General features: G+C 48.0%; 1 protein-coding gene across 1 annotated transcript; it reads right to left on the reverse strand.

Moving 5' to 3' along the window:
- Positions 1–1,522: 1,522 nt before the first annotated feature.
- Positions 1,523–14,419, reverse strand: KLF15 (KLF transcription factor 15). The gene is made up of 3 exons (XM_056501376.1): positions 14,296–14,419; positions 9,305–10,412; positions 1,523–3,483 (listed from the first exon to the last, which is right to left on the reverse strand). The coding sequence occupies exons 2-3, from the start codon at positions 10,345–10,347 to the stop codon at positions 3,315–3,317; spliced, it is 1,212 nt and encodes a 403-aa protein (XP_056357351.1). The 5' UTR covers positions 10,348–10,412; positions 14,296–14,419; the 3' UTR covers positions 1,523–3,314.
- Positions 14,420–19,283: the final 4,864 nt, after the last annotated feature.

Raw genomic sequence — 19,283 nt, forward strand, 5'->3', positions numbered from 1 at the left:
ACACTATTCACACTCAAAATCCATACTTAATACAGACAAGAGAGAAAGGAAAAGAAAAGAGAGAGAGAATACACATTTCATGGAAAATACTACAGGCTAAACCAAAATTTAGATGTTACATTTCTGCCCTGCTGTGCTCCAACAGTAGGCATTTTGCATTACTCCACTTCAGCTTTCAGTATTACCTCTTGCAGAAAAATAGGAACTTCTGCCCCCAAGGTCTTGCAGGGTGAATTGCCCAACTTCACAGCAATATCAGAACTCCAGGTGAGATGGGGAAGACACTCAGATGCTGGTTAAAGTAAAGCAGCTGGTTTAGTGGATGAAGTGGATAGGGTGAGAACAGAAGGGAATTGCAGATCCTCGTGGTGCAGGCTTGCTAATTAAAGCTTAAAACTGCTGTCCTGAGCACTCTGGTCTTCAAGCTACACCTCAGGAGGTAACAACAACCTGGATTGCACAGAACTTAGTCTGCCTCATGCCTCAGTCCTCTTGCCAGGCTCAGAGAGATTCTCTGGGAAAAATAATCAGGGGTGTGGAGGGCCCTGGCTCATCAGCTGGCGCCTTTTGGTGGCTGTTCTTCAGGGAGAGGCTTTAATCCCTCAGTGCCTGTTAGTCTCAGAATGATTCTTGCTGGGAGAAGATCTGGACCCACTGCACCATTGCTCCCATGGAGACTCAGACTTTAGCACCAGTAATGCTGCTGGTTTCTTCTTCCAGTGGAGGCCAGAGCAAGCAGAAGCACAATGCAAGAGATGTCCCAGCTTGCAGATGACAGGAGCAGGGTGTTCATGCCCCTGTTGTTACAAATGGAAGCAATGGCTTTTGCAGAACGGGGTGTCTTCTCCTCAGGCCTGAGGCAGTGTTTCCTGCCAGGCTCCTTCACATCACTCAGGCGTGGCATTCATTCTTGGAGCCACCCTGGCACCAAGACCTCTCCTGCCCAGCCTTTCTCTGACAACCTAATCCTGCTCTCAGCGCTTGCTGCGTCCATCCAAGGATCACACAAATGCAAATTGAGTCCCACAGTATCACTGTGATGCTATTATTGATGTTGTTATCCTGCTTTACAGGGAAGGGAGCACAGACCAGGCACTGGAGTCCTTTGTCTTGGGTCACACAGCGAGTCACCGTCACAGTCTGAAGCAGACTTTGAAGCCCTTCCTGCTCCACACTAATCACTAAGCTGGAATTCCCTCAAAACCTGTTTGTTCTGCTTTATCAGCCACAGTTTTACTGCACCTGCAGAGCTGTTCCAGAGCAGTCAGGAGCCACGGAAGGCGTTTGTGTCCCAGCAAGGCGTGAGGGCTCCAGGGGAGAGAGAGCTGGGGCATCTCCCGCCTCCCAAGAACTTCCTGAGATGAGAAAAACTGAAGGTAACTTCAGAACTGATCCATCATCATCTCCCTGTTACACAGCACCTGAAAAGTTACATCCAGTTTAATCAAAATTTCAGGTGCTATTGTCCTGATTACAGAGCTGGCTATAAAGGAAATTAATGAATAATAATTTCAAGGAGGGATTTAAAATTTCCATTTTCATTTTATTGTCAAAGTAAATATATTTTTATGAAGAACAAAAGAAAATATACAGAATTGTAACTTATGTACACTGGCTTTATAGGTATTTTTGTTTCCAATTTACACAAATTTGATACGTTATTAAAAGATATTTTATATAGATATGCATCTATGTACAGTTTTATTTACATACATTCATAGGATGTGATATAAACCAGTCAATAGATGATAGTTCAATTATATTAATTTCTAGAGGACAAAAGGAATGCATTCACTTTAGCCAGACCTGCTGCTCTCACACAGCATGGGCTCCTGCTCTGCCTAGCTCTAGGATCACACTTTCCTACTTCCCATTTTGCCAACAGAAAAGACAAACAGATGCAGTCTGCAAATGGAAAGGAAATGCAACATCCATTATAAAATCATTCCTAATTACTGAATTCTATTTTCTTCTAAAGCTTCTTACAATCGCCAGAGTTCAAAAGGAAAAACAAAACAAGAAGAAACACAAATAAAATCACTTGCCTGCTGCCATCTGATTATTTGCTTAAATTCCCTTCTTAGCCAGCTATCACACAAATTTGTTTCTTTTGGCTGCTGTTCTCACCCATTTGCCCACCCCAGCTGCGTGGAGCTCTGACATGGCTGTGGGGAGGGAGAGGATCAGGCTGAGGATCTGGAGCTCGATGTCACAGTGCTGTCCCACCAGCTCATGGTCCCCACCCCTCCCTGGGCACAGGCACATCCTACACAGCCTGCAGCAAACAGAGCTGGGCTCCAACAGCCAGGCTTGACCTGTGGGATGCCCAGTGCTCACCGGGGGCTGGGGCTCTGCTTTGTCCCCCAGCTCACACGGGAGGGCAGGAGCAGAGCTCAGAGGCTCTCACAAACACCTTTGTGCTGCTTTGTGGGCAGACAGCAGCTCTTCTGCTACAGACAGTGGGTGCTGCAAACCAGCCTCAAAGGGGAGCAGCGTCCTTTGGCACCTGGGCATCCTTCCACCCCTCAGCAGCACAGGACAGGAGCACACACAGTTCCAGAGGCTGCACTCCAAGCCATTCCATCCAGCCTGAGCTTCTGGGTTTGTTGGAACATGACTTTGCTTAAATATATATATATATATATGTATGTATGTATGAATATGTATACATAAATATTTATATATGGCCCTAGCCAAGGAAGAGGTAAATGTGAGCTGGGAAAATCAGAGATGCATGGAGGCACATTCCAGTGATCTCCAAGCCCTGTTTCCCCCCATCCCCAACTCCCACTGTTCCTCCTCCTATGGCCTGCCCCTACAAATCCTTGGCTCAGGCGACCCAAAAACAAAGGAGTTGTTTTCATGTCAAAAGGAATTTGCTGTTTCCAAACTGGACAAATAGAGCAGCTTAATAAAAATTCACAATGAGTGGCCTGTACATGAGCAAAGCCCTCAGGAATGCCAGGGCTATAATTAACTAGCAGCAAGCAACTTTTACATTTTCCTGTGCAGCAGAAAACAGCTAAAAATAAAACACTGTAATTTCCAAAAGAAGCAGCAGCAAAGGAGAGACAGATAGAAGGAAAGGAAAATAATATCCTTAAAAGAAAAAAAAAAACAAAAAAAAAAAAAAAAAAAAGGAAGAAGCGCCCCGCTCCCCTGACCCAAAAAGAGCTTCATTCTCAAATCATCATTGAAGGACGTGGGGCACTCAAACACGGTGGTGTCAAGTGACAGCATTGACTGTTGTGTGGAGACAAATAAATTATCCCTAGAAATGCAGTGGGCACGGTGCTGTCCTGGCTGCTGCAGCCTCAGTTCGCGGCGCGCACGGAGCGGCTGCTGCGCGGGAAGCGGTGCACCTTGACGTGCTTGGACAAGTGGTCACTTCGAGCAAACTTCTTCTCACACACTGGACACTGGTAGGGTTTGACCCCTGAGTGGGAGCGCCGGTGCCGGGACAGCTCGTCTGACCTGGAGAACCTGCAAGAGAGGAGAAGCCTTTTCAGATAAGTGGGGTTTTTAGAATGCTAAGCCTCTCACAGCGAGTGAAAAAATGTCCCCTCGGGCCATTGGGACACTCCAGGAGGTGAAAGGGACACAGAGCAGGGCAGCAGCAGTGATGGAAACACACACCCACCAACCTCACCCCGTGTCACTGCACTCACAGTGTTGGTACCTGCCTTGCCTGGACCCCATGACATGGGCACAGCTGGACAAACTGCTCCCAGTCCCCCTGCCAGCCCCCTCCAAAGCCATCCCCACCACCTGGCTCCTGCAAATCCAAGCACAGACTCCTTGAGCAGAGACAACAACCCCTGTCCTGCAGGTGAGGTCTGTTTCAAGCTCCCACTGACACAAGCACAACAGACACCCCCTAACTGCACCCAGTGTGAGAGGAGCTCCAGATATATACCCAGCCATAGCTACAACGTACTTATTAGATCCAGATGAAAAAATATGTGTGCTCCTGCAGGCTAAATAAAGAGTCATTATAAGTACCAGAAATGCTCAGCATCTCAACAGCTGAAATTCAGGTGGGCCTCAATGGCCATTAGCATAATTATGTGCATAGTTAGAATGGGTAAATTAAATCAAGAATGAGCCTTTAATTACCAAAACTGTATTCCATAGTCTTCTGAATTTTAGATATTTTCCACCTTCCATCTCCACAGAAAAATCCTCAAATAGCCACCATGAGTCCCACAGGCTTTATTGATCCCAAATGATCTAATACTTTGGTCTAAAGAGCAGGGCTGTCTCTATTTCCACTTTGGATACAACTGGGAGACAGAGGGTTAATTAACAATGTCACACTAAAACAGCCCTGTCCAGATGGGTACAAAAAATTTGCTGCCTGACAAAGAGCAATTAAGTGTTTTGTTGCCAGAGCAGTAACAAAGAGCAGCACAGAAAAAGAGCTTGCAAGAAATGGTATCAGCTGTTTATTTACAATAAATAAGTGAAGTCATGGGCACTAGCTGAACAAATCAGGGAAAGAACATGTAGAAAAATGTGCCTTTCTGGAGCAAAATATCACATCACCAACAGAGCAAACAGGCTATTTTTGTGAAGGGGAGAAAACAGGACTGCTGGGCTCCTATGAATAAATCCCTCATGGAGGAAAAGTAAGTTTCCACATAAAGGTTTTAATTAGCTCTGATCTCCTGCCAATAGTTGAGGACCAGGGCATAGGCACTGGGAAGGCTGGTAGTGGTTTCCTCAGTTCTGCAGCTCTTCAGCCTGGCCATGCTCCCCAGAGAGCACTCAGCCCACAGAAAGCAGAGGCAGGCACCCACCATGGGTAAGATATGGTGCGGACACTTCTCTCCCAGAGACATTTCTAGGGGAGATTCTTTCACCTATTCACTTGTTTTTCTTCCTTCCCTTGCTCTGCTATCCTTATGGCAAAAGGGTCACATTCTCCATGAAAAACAGGCAGTTGTTATGGAACTGTCAACTTGCTCCTTGTCTGGAATGAGTCTTCTTCATAAAGGCTAGGACAGAAGTTTCTCTTCACGGCTTCTACTTGAATGTTTGCTTTCTCTAATACCCCTAGTCCTTTCAGCCATAACTTCCCAAAAACACAGACTGGACCTGGGAGCAGCAGGGCCAGGGATTTCTCCTGTCCTTAGCAGTGAACTAGTCCCAGTGCCAGACCCCTGCAGGGATGCTCTTGTAGGGCTATGGGTGAGTGGGCCTGGAGAGTGTAGGATGGTGCCTGTGCAGGCTGAGTGTTGGAAAGGAACAGAGCTGTGCCAAGGAACAGAACAGACCTGTGCCATGTCCAGGGGAAGAGAGGGAAAGGCACTTGTGCAAAGAGCCATCCTCTTACATACAGACTTCAAAGAGCCAAAACCAGATGTGGCTGGGTTGCCTTGTCCTATGTCCTTGCCATTAAGGTCACCATCTGCAACAGAAGTGCAGCAGCACTTGGCTAATGCTGCACAAGAGCTTCACAAGTGCATTTTGAGGGGAATTGCAGGGATGGTGGGGGAGAAGGAGGCACATGTCAGGAATGAGCTTGGATGAGTTCATTTGATAAAAATACACTCTGCCTCATAACCATGTCCTTAGCTGAAGAGGCAGGAATGTTGCAATACTGTTCCCCAGCAGTGACGGAAAGATCAGCTTACAGAGCCCACAGAAATAAACCTCGAGCTGTCTGTGTGTTTACAAAAAAACAACGCAAAGGTTAGGACAAGGAAGCTGGGAGGATCTGGCGGTCTGGCTCTGCACTGAAATATCTGCAGCACACTCTGGCACTGAGATCAACCCCAAAAAAGTGAAAAAAAATCCACTGTGGAATGCAAAATGCAAAAGGGAAAGAAAAAATAAAAAGAGGAAGACCCAAGGAATACCTCACTATTCTGTCACTGCCATTTCCAGAAGGATTCCTCCTTCAAAGGAAAAGTAAAAGTAAAGGAATCTGGGAAATCCCATAGCAACCAAAAGAGCCTCCTTCATCCTTCTATCTGGCAGGACCCCAAGGGACTGTAACTACATCTCCCTTGGAGAAAAATCCTCGAGCTCCCTGATGTGTAGGACGTGTCCTGTGTCCCCCAGCAATATGGGGACATTCCCATGTGGCTCATGGGGCAAGAAAGGTCAATAGCTTCAGCCTGCTACTCCTGGTCCCTGCCAAGGCCACCAGCCACTGAGGCCAACTCAGGCTGTACCTCTCCTCCACAGTGGAGGGGAGGGTCTGGATTGGTTCCTCCTGCCCATCCCCAGAGCTTTCCTACAAGAAACCAGCCCAGCTCCAGTGCACCTGTCATCCCCTTGCACAGCAGCAGCAAGCAAAGCCTCTGCAAGGTGCCTGCCCTGCCCCAGGTGTGGTACTGCCCATGGTCCCTCAGGCCCAGGCACACTCCTGGGCACACTGTTCCAAGCCTTTAAACCCTCCCTGCCAAACCAGGCAGAGCTGGTGGCCCATGCTGGCACCTGTGGAGCCTGCAGCCAGAAGATGCAGTGGGCATTTAAAGGAGATTGCCTCATCCCCAGCCTTGCAGCAACTGCAGCTTTGCACAGTGCAGTGCCAGGGAGGGGAGCAGGAGCTTCTCCTGCCCTGTGCCAAAGCACAGCTGCTGGGCACAGCCCAGGCTGCAGCTCGGCTCTTTGGCCTGAGCAGGACAAACCAGAGACTGGGGTGCCAAAGGGAGAAGGTGGCACGACACAGATCAGTGCCCTGACCAGTCCAGGGAACACAACGGGTCACTGGCCACTGCCAGGTGAGCACCACTCTGCCAAAAACAGCCCTTGCCCCATGCCTAGGAAGGGCACAAGCAAGCAGGGTTCAGCCTCCATCAGAGGTGCTAGGGGTCCCCAGCCATCCTAGGGGTTAGCAAAAGGGTTTGCTGGGTGCACACTCCAACCCTGGTGAATTTAAAACATCATAGCAGGGCTGCACAGAGAGCCAAGGAACATTTAACCCTCCCACCGAGCTCAGGCACTTCGTGCTAGGCAACACTTTGTTTTGGTTTTGAAATTACTATCTCCAGTGAGATCAGCTCTTAAGTGCCTTCAGTGAAAAAATAAATACACAAGCACAAGAATGCAGGGAAAAGAGGGGGAAAGCAGAGCCCAGCAGTGTTTTAGTGCTTAAATTCATCTGAGATTATGTAGACCTGGGAGCAAACAGAGTGGCCAGATGCATTGGACTTAAGTCATGTGAGACTTAAGTCACAGCTCTCAGTGAACTTCTGAAAAGGTAAACATGGTTTATTGATGAAAGGGGACTGAGTAATTCAATGCTTGGTTGGGTCTGGCCTTTGATGTGGGAGCAGCAGGAGATGTGCAGCAATCTCAGGCTGGAGCTGAGGATTGCTGTGAGCACAAGAGGCAGCCCCCCAAACACAGCCTCTCCTGCTGCCTATAAACTTCTCCTCTTGTAGCAGAGCCCTTCCAGGGTTTGGGGGTTTGGGGGATTGGGATTGCAGCCCAGGCTGTGAAATCCAACAAGACAAGCAACAAAAGAGTTTGAAAAGCACTTTGCAGCAGCTGTTGGTGGACCAGCCACATGTTCTTCATTATGAAGGTGATTAATTTCTCATTCATGCTGGGCTCATCTTTAGAAAGTTGTGGTGGCTAAAAGTTCAGGGTGTTCCAGGTTGCAAGACCTGCATGCCAGCATCCTGCTTTTGATGTAAGCCATTCACTGCCACGCTTTGAGAAGAGAGGCACCTGTTGCAAATTTAATCATCCTTTATCACTTAATATTTTCCTGAATGTTTCCCTTGGTTCTGTATCTTGGAGAACACCAGCTTTGTGATAAGACAGAGCTGGAGAAGGTCATCCACAGGCAATGCTCTAGGTTCCTGATCCTGAGCCACAAAAGTCCCTGGGAGCTCCGGTACAAATCTCAGACAAACCCCCTGGTGCCACCTGCATTTGTCACATCCCAGCACAAGGAAAGCCAGCCTGACACCCACAGGCACATCTGCCCATGCACACATACTCTGGAACCAAATAAAAAGCCGCAAGAGCCTGTACTGCAGGTCAGGAGCAGCCAGCCCAGAGTTTGTGGGACCCATCAGCTGAAAAACGCAGCTTTGGTGAGAGGACACCTGAGCAATAAACTGGGCTCATGAGAGGTGCTGCCTGGACAGCAGGAAACAAATCACCACCAGTCTGTAGAGCAACCATAATCTGATCTCCTCAGCCCTCTGAGAGGCAAATTTCAGACTGGTCCAGCTGGGGAACAGAGGGCTCAGCTCCACTGTGACCTTTTCCCTCAAACCAACCCAGCCATCTCTAACTGCTGCATGTCTCACATACTTGCATTTTTACACAACACTCTCCTGTTACTTTTTACCCCATCTGTTGCCCATGATCACAACCCATTTTCTCATTAGACATTGCTCACTGAAGCTCTGCAGCATATTATTTGCAGGAAATTAAGTTTAATTTAACACAAGGTAGTTAAGATTATATTTTTTCCCATCGTTGTGGTGCTGTACATTAGCACTTGTCAGCAGGCAAGCCAGAAATACAGCTAACTGGAAAGAATGAGGAAGGCACCTGTCAAAGGTTCCTTAAAATTAAAATTTGATATTTTTTTAAAAGACTAAATTTTTCAAGTCATATGGGAATAAAATAAAATATTTAAAAAATCCCTCTGCAAAACATTTTCTCAATCAAACCTGCAATCTCTCATTCAAGCAATGTTTAACTCCACCTCAGCCTTCTGGTTATGTTGTTACATCTGACAGCTTTTTTGCAACTTTGAGTGGCACCCACGCGTTTTTTCTGAATCAAGGCAGAGAATAAAACCCAGAGTATGCCAGAGTGTCACTGCCAGCAATTTCAGAAGGAGTGGGATGGAGTGCATTTTCTATGAAAGTGCACAGAACACTGCTTTTAACCACACTTGCTTATCACAGCCCTTCACTGAGCACATTTAGTCCCACACAGGGCTGTGCACAGCAATTCTGCCCTAAACCATCCAGCTGGTGCCAACCACGGGTCTGCTGCAGCCACACCAATGCAAACACCAGGTCCTACCTGTGGTAACAGGCTTAGTCTGACCCTCTAGAATGAAATAGAAATTATGATGGACTACTTTTATATTTTTTTAAGACACTAAAACTGCTGGTGCCAGCCGGTGATGCTGTGCTATTTAATTTATCAAAACCCCTGGGTTACCTAACAGGAAGAAAAAAAGGTCTTCATTGTCAAACCAACCAAACAAGTTCTGGCAATACAAACAATTTATAAATCAGAGTACAAACCTACTTGCCCAGCAAGTTAGGTCAAGTGAGCCATAAGGGGAAGGGGGTTGGACAGAGTGCACCCCGATACTGACCTCCATCCACAGCCCGGCCACGTGCAGGCAAAGGGCTTTTCTCCTGTGTGCCTCCTCAGGTGGGCTTTCAAATGGCTGCTTTTGGTGTACATCTTGGTGCAGCCAGGAAAAGAGCACTTATGCATTTTAATGAGTTCGGCTGCGGGGTTCTTTTGAAATTTCTGACCCATGATGATTCCTGCCTGCCCCTGGATCACACCCCCTGGCCCAATGGGCTTGGCAGCAATGGGGACGGGAGCAATGCGGACAAACTTAGAGGACAAGTTCAAATTGGACGACTGAACTATCTGAGGCACAAGGGCAAATGTCTGTCCTTGGATGTTGACTAGGAGCTGTGCAATTTTAATGTTCTCCTGTGCTGGTCCTTGGGAACTGGGGCTCGTGTTGGACTCCTGTTTGATCTGTACAGGCTGAATTTGGAGCATAACCGGTATTCCATTCTCCAGGGTCATCCCTCCATTTGGAGCTTGGCCACCTTCTGTTGAGCTGGTCAACTGTTCACTTTTGCTCTCTTTTAAACTAGCACTGGGTAGCATATGGTCTTTTTGCTGCAGCGAAGCAACAGAAACCTGGCTGCAAGCTCTCAAGTCCTTGGTCTCGCTTTTAGGTCTTTCTTTGAGCTCCAAGTCCATGTTCTCCTCCAAAAACTCCTCAATTTCCTCAAGCGTGGGCTGAAATGGTCCTGAGTCTTCCATATCCACAGGAAATTCAGGCAACCTAAAGTACTCCTCTTTCACTATTGGCTGAAGTCTCCTTTTGTCCCACCATGATGCAGTGGTGCTCCCCAAAGATGCCTGGGACAATAAATAGTCTAAGATACTGTCCTGACTTTCTGCACTGGATGTGCTTCCATAGCTGGAGCTGAGGACCTGGGAGTCAGGGCTGGAACAAGAACAAAAGCTGGACGAGTCACTGTCATCTTCTGACAGGGGAGAGGGCAGCATTTGGTAGGACCTCACGCCTGCTGTCATGTCCCCAAAGTATCCAAGAGAAGATCTTGTGGATGAAAAGGATTCATCAGTAGGCAGCAAGTGATCCACCATTCCTGGATGATCTCTTAAGGATATCCCAACAGCATATACCAGGCAGCCAAAGTTCAGGTGAGAGCCTGAGTGCAGGAAAACAAAACAGCAACAGTCAGAAGTTGGTTTAATGATTTATCTCCATGAACTGAAGCTCGTAGAGCCCTCTAGCCCACAGGAAAGTCCAGAGCATCCAGCCTCCCTGGGTACACAGGCTGCTACAAGCTTTGATATGTCTGCACCACCCCCTGAGGACTGTCAGGGCTGAAGCACTTTGCAGGATTGCACCACATATTTGCAAAAGAATGCTGTCAGAAATCATTTCCCAACCCTGTGTGCTCCAGATTTACAGCTCCCTTACAGAATATTACCGGCAAGAGAAAATAAATAACGAGCTTTCACCTAGCAGTGAAATCCAGAGCCAAAGAAGGGAATGGGAAGAAAAAAATAAAGTGTTGAAATTTTTACCACCGAAAAGAAACAAATAAAAAAAGTTTATTGCTGGTGGTCATAAAATGCAAATCCTTTCCCTATCTTGTAGCTTTCCACCAAACTTATTTTTAACTTCTTCAGTTCTACAAATATAGACTGTTCAGCAGAATGCAAGGATCAATCTGGCAGGAGCCAAAAATATTTACTGTGCTTCAGCATTTACAAGGCGGATTTTCCCTCCAGATGTAATGAATCAGTGTGCCAACGTCATCATCACCTGCACTGTCCTTAATAAGGCTGGCACTGCACTGAGCTAATTACCATGGCCTGGCTGCCAGTTGGTGGCTGCTTTCACCCCTCTGCTCCACGCTGCTCTCTCCGTGGTGATTGCCCCTTGCTTCACCAGCTAACACAAGAAACTTCCTAGAAAGGAGCCTGGGGAGGGGGGAGGCAGGAGGGACATCAAATATTTCTTTTTATTCCCCACCTCCCCGAGGGAAAAAACAAAAATTGCTTACGGGTGGAGATTGTGCCCCTTAGAGAGCGAACGCAGAGAGCTCGGGATGGAGCGAACACTGGCCCTCAGTCATTCGCTCAAGGTGACTGATTGGAAACAGAGCTGCACATGTGCATAATAAAACTCTTTCTGTGGAAGGTATGTGGGCTGCAGAGATAGGAGTCATTCGATCAGCCTATCCCGAGAGGAGAGGCTGTGTGAGTGTGTGAATTGGGAGGCATGTGACCCAGCGTGAAGGAAATGCCAGTCAATCTTGTTACACGCTGTCATTTTCCACAGGCTCTGCCGCTGCGCTCTGGACGCTTTGCCATGAATAGTCAATAGCTCTCAGTTTCGTGCAGGCGAGAGGATGGTTGTTACTGCTCCTGCAGAGCATCTTTGCTGCCTCACCTCCAAAATTTGCCCTGTTTTTCCTTCTCTGGAGAAAAATCAAAAGGTGTCTGTATGCTCAGTGCTGCAGCGAGGTATTTTACACAACACCCTTAAAGAGCTCTGTCCCATTGGCAACATCTATATTTCACAGGGAGAGGGGGGAAAGCCATATTTCTTAAAGATATGCTTCCTCCTTCATAGACACGTGGAGGAAACACAGACGGGTTGAAAGAAAGACCTAAAAGTAAGATTGCACATTTTCCTGCTGTGTGTGTCCTGTCAGTCAGCTATGCCTCTGAACCAATAATGAAATGCCTACATGTGCTGAGCACAAGGAAGTTCAAACTGAGGTTAGTGGCTCTGTTTTGTGACCTTAGCTTATAATCATGTCTCGTAGTAAAAGCAAAGAGTCAGAAGAGCTGAACTATTTCTAACACACTTTTTTTTTTTTTTTTTAAATCTCTGTGCTGATGGAAAGTTCCCCCAGCAGAAGTCCCATAGCTGAGCTATTCCAGTTTTGAAACAGAAAGCACCATCTGCTTCTGACAAATTAGTATTGGCATCTGGTAAGAATTCACCTAAGCTTGATTTTTTCTGTCTTGCAGCAAAAACTGGTGAGTGCCTTGAGAAACACAGGGCAGAAAAGAAGACTTGCCCTCTGATCTGTATTATTCTAGCTTAAACTTCTGAAGAATGGAGCTGGGAGAGAAATCTGGGCTGCAACATGTGCTTTTCTAAGAAAAGCTGGCGTGCTCTGTGTGCACCAAAAGCAGTTGGTGAACTTCTTTAAAAAAAAATAAAATTAAAACGTTCGAGGTTTTTTTAAATGCCTGCAAGAGCTGGGAAGCCACATATCAAAATATCCATGTATTTCCCTGGGAATAGAACTAAACTGTAATTTGAATAAGGACTTAAACGAGGGGGGAAAAAAACAACAATGAACCCCTAGCAACTGCTGTGGGCCAGTTACCTCAGCAGAAAACAGCCAGCAGGCTTGTTTCCCATCTCTTTTGACAAGGAACAATATCACTCGATGTAACCAGAGGCTTTTTAAGAGGGGACTGTCAGAGCCAAATAGATCCAGGCACATTACGGGCCAGTTCTGCTTTCTGTGCACTCTCAAAGCTTGCAGAACAGCCAAGAAGATTTTGGGGAATGCTTGGAATGCAGGATCGAGCCTGGCTATATTTTTCTCCTAAAGGCCAGGCTAACAACCAAAAGGCTTTCATCATTACTTTGCCTGAAGACACAGCCAAAACCAGAAGATTAGTAAACAAAACCAAAAAAAGCCGGGGCTGTGAAGGCTGTGAAAACGAATGATGCTGTTTCCATAACGCACTTTCATCTCCAGGAACGTTGAAAACATGTTAGAAATGTAAGCACCTATAGCGAGAGTGCAGTGCCTGAGCCTTTGGAAACAGCACTTCTGGAGTGAAATACAGCAGCTGTTTAGCAGCACCACCGTCTCCAACTTTTTTTTTTTTTTTTAAGAGTTCCCTGGGTTGTTATGATGTCCTTTCTGCCAAAAACATGTTGTTCTGTTTAAAACCTAATTTCCAGCTAAAAAAAAAAATAGTGGCAAAAAGCAAACCAGAGAAGACATATTTTGACGCAGAGCAACATTAAAATGCAAAGTCCTGGGAACTTGCTGAAACACGGGGATGCATTTCCCAGCCTGTCATTTCTGGACAGTCAGCCCAGCACAACTGATCGCACAGCATATATGAGATGCTGACAGTCATTCCTATGTTTACTGCCACAGCTTTTTCTAGTTTAAGACTAATCTCTTCAGGGTTTTCTCTTGTTCCCTAGAAGGTTTTAAATCTGTTCAGGCTGACTTCTGCTCCACAGATAGAGCCATAAACAAGGCAATGAAGCAGACCCAAAGTTTCTAAGAAATTAAAAGAGAAATGCGGGGGGGGGAGAAAAAAAAAATAAAAAGAAGCCGTGAGCCAGGAGTAAACACATTTGCTCTCATCTCTTCCGCAAGGTGGCTGTGCTGCTCCCCGGACACAGTGGGGTGTTCAGGTTTTTTTTTTCCAAACCCTTTGCTCCTGGGAAGCTGCAGAAACATTCCCAAAGCTTTCTTGTCTGAAAACTCAGCCGCTGCAGCCCCAAACTTTGGCTTCCACGAGGGGAAGCGTTTCACCTGCAGCGGGCACAGGCAGCCGGAGCGCATCCCGCTGGCTCTGAGCGCCGGCAGCGAAGGGTGCCCCGAAATAACGTGTGGCACAGGGAAAGGGCTGCTGGGGGACACTCACACGGAATTCCCACTTCAGCCCGGTTTCCATGCAAAACATGCTTGTTTGAGGGTTTATTAATCGTGGTTCTGTTTGTTTGTTTGTTTCGTTTGTAGAGGGTTTTTAAAAATTACTATTTATTTTATTTGCTTTTCCTTTCATCCCTTTCCAGGAGGCTTTGGGGGCCCGAGCTCCCGGTCTCCCCTCCACCAGAGTGGTCACGATGATCGGGAATAAACCCCCCCTGGCCGCCTGTCACTCCACGGCACGGCACCGCTGCAGCCCGACAGCAGCCCCCCAGCCGCTGCCGCTGCCCCGCCGGGGATGGAATCCGAAATTCGGAAACCTTGGAAATTGGTGGCACCTCCGCCGGCGGGACACGGCCCCTTTCCCCCCGCTCGCTCTTACCTGAACTCCTCTGAGCCGGCGAGCCACCAGAAGAACGCGACAACAACAACAGCGAAAACGAGAGGAGGAAAAAAACCCCAAACAACACAACCAAGCCACCAAAAAAAAAAAAAAAAAAAAAAAAAAAAAATTAAAAAAAAATTAAAAAAAACCCCAAAAAACTGTCAAAACAATAATTTTAAAAAATTACAGAAAAATTTAAGCAGGCACTCTCGCACGCTAAAACTCCGGAGCGAAGCCGAGCAGAGCCCGAGCAGAGCCCGCGGAGGCAGGAGCGGCGCAGGGAGCGGAGGCGGGCGCAGCTCCCCCGGGAGGCGGCGCGGGCTGGGAGCGCGGCCCCGGCCCGTAGTACTATATCCCTATAAACCCTCACATGACGGGCCCGCCGCGCCGGGGGAGGCCCGGGAGAGGCTCGACCGCGTCCGCCGCCACCATTGGCCCCGCAGCGGCGGGGGCCGGCCCGGCACCGGCCTCAATGGAGCCGCGCCCGGCCCCGGGGCGGTGCCGCCCGGGGAGGGGAACGGCGGGATGGAGGGGGAACGGCGGGGATGGAGGGGGAACGGCGGGGATGGAGGGGGAACGGCGGGATGGATGGAGGGGGAACGGCAGGGATGGAGGGGGAACGGCAGGGATGGAGGGGGGAGAACAGCGGGATGGAGGGGGAACGGCGGGATGGAGGGGGAACGGCGGGATGGATGGAGGGGGAACGGCGGGATGGAGGGGGAACGGCGGGATGGAGGGGGAACTGCGGGGATGGAGGGGGGAGAACGGCGGGGATGGAGGGGGGAGAACGGCGGGGATGGAGGGGGAACGGCGGGGATGGAGGGGGAACGGCGGGATGGAGGGGGAACGGCGGGATGGAGGGGGAACGGCGGGGATGGAGGGGGAACTGCGGGATGGAGGGGGGAGAACGGCGGGGATGGAGGGGGGAGAACGGCGGGGATGGAGGGGGAACGGCGGGGATGGAGGGGGAACGGCAGGGATGGAGTGGGGAGAACAGCGGGGATGGATGGAGGGGGAACGGCGGGATGGAGGGGGAGAACCTCAGGGAGGGAACGGCCGCGATGGAGGGGAGAACGGCCGGGGATGGAGTGGGGGAACCGCCGGGATAGAGGGAGAAAACTGTCGGGGATGGAGACGGGGAACGGGCAGGATGGAGGGGGAGAACCGACATGCACTGTCCTGGGACTGAGTGTCCATCTGGGACTGAGTGTCCATCTAGGACTGAGTGTCCATCTGGGCCTGTGGCCACAGAACGAGGAGCAATGATTTTAAACTGAAAGGAGGCTGGTTTGGATTCGGTCTATAGCAGAATGTTTTACAATGAGGGTGATGAAACACCGGAACAGGTTGCTCGGGGAGCTGGTTGATGCCCCATCCCTGGAAACATTCCAGGTCAGGTTGGACGGGGCTCAGCAATTTGATCGGGTTGAGAACGTCACTGCTCCCTGCAGGGAGTTGGCCTAGGTGGCCTGTTCATGTCCCTTGCAACCCACACTGTTCTGTGAGCCTGAGAGTGTGCAAGCCCCTAGACATCTCCTGGAGATAAGCCAGTCCCTCCTGCCCCACACCTGCACATCTGCCCCCTTCCTGCCTGCCAAAGCTTGATGGGGGCATTTCCAGCATGCTAGAAATTTTTTGGATGTGTGTCCCACACACACACACACACACACCAGTGTTACTACAGACATCGCTGTAGTTTTTAATATAAACACACATCATAATTTATATATACACATATACATACATATATACACGAACACACTATAGGCAGTACATGGTATGGATCAGGATCTGTGTTCAGCTCCTGCAGAGGAAGCTCACAGTAGGGCCAGCTGCAGCAGCAGTCATTGAGCATTTTTCTGCTCATTTAGTGGCTTTTCAAATTCAGTTTTTCCTTTTTCTAGATTTCCTGGGAAGGTGCAGCCCGGGATATCAGAATGCAGTCCTATGACGACAGGTCTGTGCACCCTTTTTTGAGAGCACGTGGGACAGCACTCCATTCCTTCTTCCCCACAGTAGGCCTTGTTGTCCTGCAGGGAATATGAAGCATTATTCTCATTTTATGGAAAAACTGAGGCACGAGGATCAAACAAAAGGTCTGTGGCAGAACCAAGATGCAGCCTCATCTCTTTCCAAATCCAGCTCGATTTAAACTCACAAAAATATCCTCCATCTGCATTTCTTCAGAGTTGCCAGTAACACATCCCACAGCCTGGCAAACATGAGCCCATCTCTTCCCAAGAGGACGTTCCACCTTGACAAGTCCTGGCTGGGCAGCAGCACAGGGGTGACCCTACAGGTGCTCCTTCATCCCCCTGGGGACAGCTAAAGGACCTGGGGGTGCTCAGGGCTCTGCTCTCATGCACAGACCTCGTTCTTCTTCTCCACATTGTCTCCATGAATAATGCATGAATACATGCTCATCAAAATTCTAGATACTATATTTATACAAATACATCAGGGCCAAATTCTGCATTAGTGTAACTTCACTGACGTAAAAGGGATTGCGTTGGTAAAAATGTTGGCCTTAAATATTTTTACCCAAAATAGATGCTTGGCAAACCTTGATTTACTGCTTTTTCTCAATTAAAGCCCCTTTGTTTCCTGAGTAAGTGAAGTTTAGTGTGATTTAGCAATGCAAAGGACATGAAATGTAGATATAGCTAAAATCTAAGCCCTCAAGGCCAGGCTTTAATGGAATTTGAATTGTTGGCTGTACATGTACAAAATTTCCTTGTAATGTTTTTTATATGAAAACAACCAAAATTTGCAAACTTAATTCTATCATCATTATAACCTACCAAGGCACTGGAATGTGTTAGAGCTTTCTCTAACTTGCATTTTTCCACTTGCAAAAGGCAATGTCTTCGTGTTTTAGTCACAGTAGTTCTGAACTTTGTGTAAATTGCTAGAGATGCAGTGAAGTCCCATATTTACCTTATGTGGAATTAAAGGTGTTTTCCCCGTTCTGCTTTTCAAGTTCCATCTGTTTTGCTGGGCCCACAAGCTTTTCACTTCCCTAAAGCAGCACTGCAGGCTGGGTCCTTTTCCCAGGGTGCAGCTGCAGGGCTGCACTGCTGGCTGTGTCTGAGGCTGCAGGTAGGAAGGTGAGAAGTTTTCAGTGGGCTCAAGCAGATCCCAACACGTGCTGCTGTGGAAGGGGATGCACAGCCACCACCCCTTGTGCCAGCACTGGCCCCTGTGTGTGGCTGCATGTCGTGATGGAGGAGGGATCTGATGCCTTTTCATATCTGAAGAACTCTAGTGAGCATCTCAGCCTTTCAATAGTGCTGTGAGGTGAAAGCAGGGGAAAATATCAGGAAAGTGTAACTAATCTGTATTTATCCCTGAGATTACCCTGTGGGGAAGAAAAAACACCCAAACCATATTAGAAATGCAGGCAGGCAGTGCACAGCACCTGAGAAGCAAGTCCAGAGCATGCAGAATGAGCCCTGACCAAGCTCACTCACACGCAGAGTGACAAGTTCTGGATGCACCAAACCTTGTGCATATTCCAGATCCCCTTGGCTGTCCACACAGAATCCATGGGAAATTTCAGCACAGCCCTTGTGTGCAGGCTCAGTGCCTGTGCCTTCAGCATTCCTGGTGTCCAGAACTCCTGTAGAAATTGCTGCCCTGACCAGTACATCAGTACATCCTGCACAAATATCCAAAGCCCTCTTTTTCTGCCCAGGCAAAATTTCTAGACAGAGACAAAGGATATGTTAAAATCAAACAAACAGGATATACAATAGTACAAGTTCTGATGCCTCACTACAGCACTAACCTGACACCTTACAACAGAGAGTAATTTGAAAAGGCACAAAAGTTGCTACCTCCTAGAATGCTAATCTGGGGTTGTCCTTGCTGAGACATCCCCACAGATTCATCCACTGCAGCATTTTTCCTGAGCAAAGATTTAACAGACAAATTTCCTTTCTCAGCTTGACCATATTTTGTTACCCATGAGTCTGCTGGGAGTGCCTTGAGCTGCAGATGTGGTTCTGAGGTCTGCAGGCACATTTTGGGGCTCAAACCCAAAACTGAAGATAAGCTGCAGTGGCAGGTGGCAGCCTCTGAGCTGACTCAGCCACTTTTCCATCCCTCCGTGCTCTCTGAATGCACCTCTCAAGCTGTGAACTGGTTAACTGTTCTGAGCCCCATGACACTGAAAGCAAGCTGACACACATCTAAGTTTTGCTCAAGGCTTTGGAAACATTACAAGCCTTTATTAACAGCAGGGGAAATGCACAGATCTAGACAAATATAATTACTTCTGATCCCTTCTTTCTGCCAACTTTTCATGAGAACCAGCAATGGCTGTTGGGCTGGGACAAGATTTTGGGAATGAATTTTTGTGCCTCTGTGACTGATGTTACATCAGTGTCCTTCATTTGGTACTGCAGCACAACTGAGCCCTCAGTCCATGCTATGAAATACATCTGGATTTTCCTAACCCATCCTTTTTGTACATCACTAAGAGATTTCCTTCCCTTTTTCACCTCTTCAAAAACTCCTTTGAAAATCTATTGTTACTTCTGTACTTTGATATTATTTGGGCATTTTCCATTTTCTCTTTTGCTACCTTTCAGGAGAGAACTTCAGTCAAACTGGTTGCCCTGCTCAGACAGCCTTTCTGGTATTAGCACAGCCCAGTCAAACACTGGGATAACACAGAGTCCTTTTCACTGGCTTTTGTCTTATGGCTGTGTGCTAAAGATCTAGTCAGATAAACCTCAGCATTCAAGCTTTTAAATATTTTCCTGAAGGTAATAATTTCCATGCTTTATAAAGTCAAAGAGGAGCCATAGGCTGAGCTATTAATGAGCTGTTCTGTGCCACATAGCACAGAGCCATTAAAGGTGGGAAAGGCAGCAAGGGGTTCCTCCACACCACACTTGGCATTTTACACCTAAGAATTGTCTGGCTCTGCTCATACTCTGCCTCTCCATACCTGCTCCACAGAGGCTGACTTTTCCTGCCTC

The sequence above is a fragment of the Oenanthe melanoleuca genome, chromosome 12 (assembly GCF_029582105.1).
Source record: "Oenanthe melanoleuca isolate GR-GAL-2019-014 chromosome 12, OMel1.0, whole genome shotgun sequence".
Classification (NCBI taxonomy): Eukaryota; Metazoa; Chordata; class Aves; order Passeriformes; family Muscicapidae; genus Oenanthe; species Oenanthe melanoleuca.